This window comes from Arachis ipaensis, chromosome B09, assembly GCF_000816755.2.
Source record: "Arachis ipaensis cultivar K30076 chromosome B09, Araip1.1, whole genome shotgun sequence".
Taxonomy (NCBI): Eukaryota; Viridiplantae; Streptophyta; class Magnoliopsida; order Fabales; family Fabaceae; genus Arachis; species Arachis ipaensis.
Genome location: NC_029793.2, coordinates 78367382 through 78374191, shown reverse-complemented (window position 1 = coordinate 78374191; position 6810 = coordinate 78367382). Strand labels below are relative to the sequence as shown.

The window sequence follows — 6810 nt, the reverse complement described above, 5'->3', positions numbered from 1 at the left end:
ATAATGATAATGAGGATTGAGATGCTTGATGATACAACAGAGGTGTTCCCTTTACTGATCTTCTGGAGAAATCCGTGCCTTCAGAAAAGATCTCGCGTACTCGAAAAACTGGGTTGTTACATTCTACCCTCCTAAAAGAAAATTTTGCCCTAAAACTTTCAGCCACATGTAGAATCCATCTTCAAGCGATCTATGTCCTTCAAAACATCTTGACGAAGAGATCGGTCCGTTCCTTACAGCATCCAAATCTCATATAGTCATAGCCATGGAGATCATAATAGCTATAAGAATAGTTATGCCTCGCACGAATTCGTCGTTCGGAACTAGATTAAGCCATGCCTATTCACAGTCATTGACGTCTTATCCACACCAAACAATCAATATTAAGGTGATCAGTCTTAATATCTCAAGTTAGGCACGAACATTCCCAAAATGAGTGCTCATAGACATTCATGCCAAATGTATCTTAAAGATACCCTAACAGCATGAGACACACAAGCAGAGTATGCAATGAAGCATAGTCAGTCCACTCCCTAAGCTCTACTGGGAACGACCTGCTCTGATAACAAATTGTAACGACCCAATTTCTGGTATGTCATGATCATACTAGAAACTGAGTGCTACCAACTTCATAGGTCTTCAAAACTCAAGTCAGGTGGAACGTCATCAAAAGGAAAAACATCTTCTACTACTCCTCTGCACAATCATACATTGTCACATGACGTCTCACTGGTACTTCATCACGTAGCCACATAACAGGAGTCTCGTACACCGGGTTTAGGTTTAAGTTCGCATACGAATGGGGTGCAAATGTTGGCTAGTCTCACAGTATATACATATGAACATAAAACAAATATTGCACTAGACTCAGAATACTACCCAGAGCAGAACCCTTTTACAGAACGATCATCAGTGGACTACGGAAGGATACTCTTGCTTCCATCTGGAGGGGGAAGAGAGAGAGAAGGGGTAAGAACTGAGGAGTTCTTAGTAGGGCCAGGATTATTAGTTAAGTTCATTAATTTCGTGTTGTTTAGCAGGCAAATAGCAGAATACAGAAAGCAGTAAATAGAAGATACAGATTAATAGAAAAGATAGAGAAAACAGATAGCATAACAAAAACAGAAGAATACAAGAAAATAACACAAACACAGATAATAGAATACAAACAAGGAAATCATACATTCATGCAACAATCATAACAGAAGAAATGCACAACCAAGTATGATGCATGTCTGTCCTATGCAGGCCATGAGCTCACATGTTGGTTTACACCCTGCATCCCGACATTACCTAGGAACTAGTCCTAGATATGGCTTTATCTCTGTAGGTGAACTTCGGCCTACAGAAATGGCACCCCTGTAAGTGAACTTTGGCTTACAGGAATAATCTAAACACAACAAAAATAACTTTCTGTAGGTGAACTTCGGCCTACAGAAATAACACCTCTGTAAGTGAACTTCGGCTTACAGAAATGGTGCCCTTGTAAGTGAACTTCGACTTACAGGAATAATATAAACACAACACAACAACTTTCTATAGGTGAATTTAATGCCAGGGCATCTTAGGCTAGTTTCACTAGCCTTTTTCTTTGTTTTTGATAGGTTTTATGCACTTTCTTGAGCTATAAGTAAGCAAATTAGGTAGAAATTCGTGTTTGCCTATATTCATTCAACCATGAGTAATTTGATGCAAATTTATGATTATTTATGCTATGATTGATTGTATGCTAAGAATGATAAGAATTCTCATGACTTTAGCAAGGCTTTGATGCATTCATTGGTTAATGATAGGTGAAGGAAAGCATGGAGGAAGGTTGAAGAAGGAGCATGGAAAGGATGAAGAGGAAGCAACGTTGGTAGCCAAGTTGAACCACCAACGTTGCATCAAACATTGGAAGAGAAACAGAGCACTTCTCTGCAAACACTGTTGATGCTCACGTTTGAGGTAGCGTTGGACATCCAACATTACCCCCAACGTGGTAATGAAAAATTCAATTCTGGAGCTAAGGGAATTTTGGGTGACGTGTACGCGTCAATGACGCGTACGCGTGAAAAAAAGAAAAATTTGATATCCGCGCACAAGCGTACGTCACGCGCACGCATGGAGTGGCAAAAATTGACCATCCACGCGTACGCGTGGGTCACGCGTATGCGTCAAAATCGAACGTTGGAGGTCCAACGTTACCTCAAACGCTAGCCTCAAACGTCCGCGATACTCAGCCCAGAATTTTAATTTGAAAGTTTTGAAATCGACGCATATGCGTGGATTGAAAATAAGGCAATGCATGCGTAAGCGTGGTGTACGCGTATGCGTGACTAAGAAAAATAAGACAGTTTATGCGTTAGCATGGAGTACGCGCACGCGTGATAATGCCAACGTTGGAGGGTACGTTGGGGGTCCAACGCTGAGGCCAACGTCTCCTGAAGCTGAAAAGTGAAAATGTTTGTATCCACGCGCACGCGTGAAGCATGCGTACGCGTGAGTAAGTTGAACGTTGGCCCTCTAACGTTGAGTCAAACGCTAATGACAGCAGGCTTTCTGGTTTTTGCTAGTCTTATTCAAAGTGGCATTTGAGTTAACGTTGGCCCTCAAATGTTGACTAAAACGTGAAGCATCAGAGTTCTAAGTTTCAAACAGATCCCTTCTCAACATCAAGGGCAACCAATTGGAGCCATCTTCAACCCAATTCCATCAAGGTCAAAAGCCTAATTCAAAGCTTGAAGATCAATAGAAGAAAGTGTATAAATAGCTTAGAAATTAAGTTAGGGTGACTTTTTTTTCCAATTTCTTCATTTTTTTTCTGAGTTTTCATTTACTGCACTTTGAATTTGAGAATGCATTTGAGAATTCCAATTTTCATTTTTAGACCTATGAACAACTAAACCCCTTTTCATTGGGTAAGGAGCTCTGTGTAATTCAATGGATCAATATTAATTTTCATTCATCTTCTTCTTTCTTTTCTCTTGATTTTACTAGAAAGCTTTCGTTCTTCATCTAATTGGATAGTTATCTTGGGAAAGAAGCTATTCATAATTGGATCTTCTCGGAACCTTGGAAGAGGAATGAGGAGATCATGCTAGAAATGCTTTCTCACATTGGATTAGATTGGGGTTTGGATGGATATAGTGACATGTAATCCTACGAACACTTTGATCTATGAATTTGTGTGGTATAATCAGTGACCAAACTTCATCTCTTCCCATGAGCACTTAAATCAAGGAATTGGGCAATTGTTCAGGCTTAGAGAGATTGGTGAGCCAAGGAATTGGGATCCAATCACTAAAGATTGCCAAGGAGATCAATGAATGCATTGATTACGGAAGAGTTGAAAATGAATTTGATCTGGAGAATTATACATCTCCTGAACCCAATGAATTCCCCCATCTCTGATCTACCCATTCTATTTACTTTCTGCCTTTAATTTCATGCTAATTCCCCCTTCCTATTTAATTTCTTGCAATTTAAGCTTCTGCACTTTAATTCCTTGCAATTTAATTTTTTGTTCCTTTAATTTCTTGCAATTTAAGTTTCTCGCCAATTTTACTTTCTGCAATTCTCAATTCAATTTCGATTTCCCTCGACTAGCATAATTCTCCAATTATAATTGATCGATCTACCAATCCCTGTGGGATTTGACCTCACTCTTTTGTGAATTTTTACTTGACGACAATCCAGTGCACTTGCCGGAAGGAAGTTTGTCGATAGATAGTTTTTGCGCATCAAGTTTATGGTGCTGTTGCCAGGGATTGGTGTTGTATTGACAATTACCAAATTGAAGGATAACTAGATTGAGCATTTTTATTTTCTTTTGTTACTGGAAGTTCCATTTTAGTTGTTCATTTAGTTTTCTGCAATTTTTAGTCATTCATTTTGAATTTCTCTTTATTGCTTTACTTTCCAGCATACTAACTCACTAACTCATTAACTGTTTGATTAACTGCCTCAATTGCTCTAACCAAGCTAAGTATAATCTATTTTAGTAGACTCTACACTTTCTATTTCTTGTACTCGTTCATTGTATGACAGGTAGGAGAAAGGAGACTTCAACTTCCTTTGATAGTGAACCGGAGAGAACTTTCCTGAGACTAAGAAGGGAAGCAAGAGGAAAGAGGGTTGTTGGTACTGAAAAAGAGGAGGAATACTTTGATATAACCATGGAGGATGATATGGAAAACCACCATGAAGAAGAGGTGAATAACCATGCCAGAAGGGGTGGAGCTAACCCTGCTGGGCAAGAGAGGAGAGTCCTGGGATCATACATCAATCCAAATCCAGGAAATTATGGTAGCAACATTCAGAGGCCAACCATCCATGCTAATAATTTTGAATTAAAGCCTCAGCTCATAACTCTTGTCCAGAACAACTGTTCTTTTGGACGAAGTGCACAAGAAGATCCTAATGAACATCTCACTAAATTCCAAAGGATATGTGACACGGTTAAGTCTAATGGTGTTCATCCTGACACCTATAGATTGTTACTGTTTCCATTTTCTTTGAGGGACAAAGCATCAAAATGGCTAGAGTCATTTTCCAAGGAAAGCTTGACAACCTGGGAAGACGTAATGGGCAGATTCTTGACAAGGTTCTACCCTCCACAAAGAGTAAACAGGCTCAGAACTGAAGTGCAGACATTCAGACAGCAAGATGGTGAAACTATTTATGAAGCCTGGGAAAGATTCAAATACTTGACAAAGAAATGCCCCCTGACATGTTCAATGAGTGGGTGCAAATCCACATTTTCTATGAAGGATTGAATTGCAAATCAAGAAAAGCTGTAGATCATTCATCTGAAAGTTCCCTAAACAAGAAGAAGACCATTGAAGAAGCCATTGATGTGATAGAGATAGTGGCTGGCAATGAGTACTTTTATGCCTCAGATAGGAGCAACAATAGGGGAGTCTTGGAATTGAACCATATGGATACACTCCTGGCCGCCAACAAGATGATAATCAAGCAACTGGCAGAAGAGGAATTGGAGATAGAAGAAGGAGCTAACTGGGAGGAAGCTAATTACCTTGGAAACTTATCTAGGCAAGCCAATGATCCATACTCTAAAACCTATAATTTTGGTTGGAGAAACCACCCAAACTTTGGGTGGGGAAACTAACAAAACCAAGGCCAAGATCACAGATCACACAATCCAACCTAATACAACAACTCCACTCACCAAAACTCCAACCAAAAACCATACCATACCACACAAAACACCTACTCACAGCCACCATATCAAAACCATAACAACCACTCTCAACATCCCAATTCTACCCAACCATCACCACATGATCAAGACATAATGGCCAGGATGGAAGCTATGCTTGCAAACCTTTGCAAGGAGTTTGAAGACATAAAGAAATTCAAGGAGGAAGTAACATCCAATTGGCTAAATCAAGATGCTGCCATTCAAAAGCTTGAAGCACAAATTGGATACTTGTCCAAGCAAGCTACTGGCCACAGTTCAAGTAATGCCACCAGGACAACTTCAAGAGAGGAATGCAAAGCTATTACCCTCAGAAGCGAAAAAGAATTGAAGGAGACTCCAAGGGAAACTCAAAAGAGAGAAGGAAGCGGGCAGTTTAATTGACAAGGAAGAAGCACAAACACCTAGTCCCAGTTCATCAGAAGACAAGGAAGTCTTAAATCTATATGTTCCAAAGGCTCCTTACCCTTAACGCCTAATGAAGAATGTAAAGGACAGCCAGTTCTCTAAATTTTTGGAGATTTTCAAGAAACTTCAGATCAATATTTCCTTTGCAGAAGCACTAGAACAAATGCCACTTTATGCTAAGTTTCTGAAGGAATTGATGACCAAGAAAAGAAGTTGGAGGAATGATGAAACCGTGATCTTAACTGAGAAATGTAGTGCTATCATCCAACACAAGCTGCCTCAAAAATTGAAGGACATGGGAAGCTTCCGAATTCCCTGCATCATAGGGGAAATAACAGTTGAAAAAGCCTTAGGTGACTTGGGAGCTAGTATAAATTTAATGTCCCTAACAATGATGAAGAGAATAAAGATTGAGGAAGCCAAACCAACAAGAATGGCTCTCCAATTGGCAGATCGGTCATTTAAATTCCCTTATGGAATAGTGGAAGACTTGCTAGTGAAGGTAGGAGACTTCATCTTTCCTGGTGACTTTGTGGTGTTGGATATGGAGGAGGAAGCTAAAGCCTCAATAATCTTGGGGAGGCCATTTTTAGCCACTGCTGGAGCCATCATTGATGTCCAAAAAGGGTGAACTTACCCTTAGGCTACATGAGGAGAGGATGGTGTTCAATGTATTCAAAGCCATGAGCTACCCACCAGAGTCACTGAGAGAGTGTATGAGGCTAGATGCAGTAGAAATTGTGGTACAAAAAACCTTTGAAGAAGCACTTGGAGAATTGACAAAAGGTGACTCCATATTAAATGATGAGGTTGCTGAGGTTAACTCAGCTAGAATGCTTATTCCAAGCACATTGGAGGAGAGGAAAACGGAGAAAGAAGCACCCAAACTGGAGCTGAAAGCAATTCCTCCTACTCTTAAGTATGCATACTTGGGAAGGGATGGAAGTTACCGAGTGATCATCAATTCTGCCTTCAGTCAAGAACAGGAAGAGGAATTAATCAAGGTGCTGCAAAAGCACCGTGATACCATTAGATGGACCCTTGCTGACTTAAAAGGGATAAGCTCATCCTTATGTATGCATAAGATCTTGCTGGAAGATGACTCAAAACCATCCATTAAAGCCCAATGAAGATTGAATCCTGTCATGAAAGAAGTGGTCCAAAAAGAAGTGATGAAGCTATGGCATGCAGGAGTCATATAT

At 40.0% G+C, this 6810-nt stretch overlaps 1 protein-coding gene across 1 annotated transcript; it reads left to right on the top strand.

Moving 5' to 3' along the window:
- LOC107615598 lies at nucleotides 5679–6239 on the top strand. Its single transcript, XM_016317649.1, has one exon. The coding sequence runs from the start codon at nucleotides 5679–5681 to the stop codon at nucleotides 6237–6239; it is 561 nt and encodes a 186-aa protein (XP_016173135.1).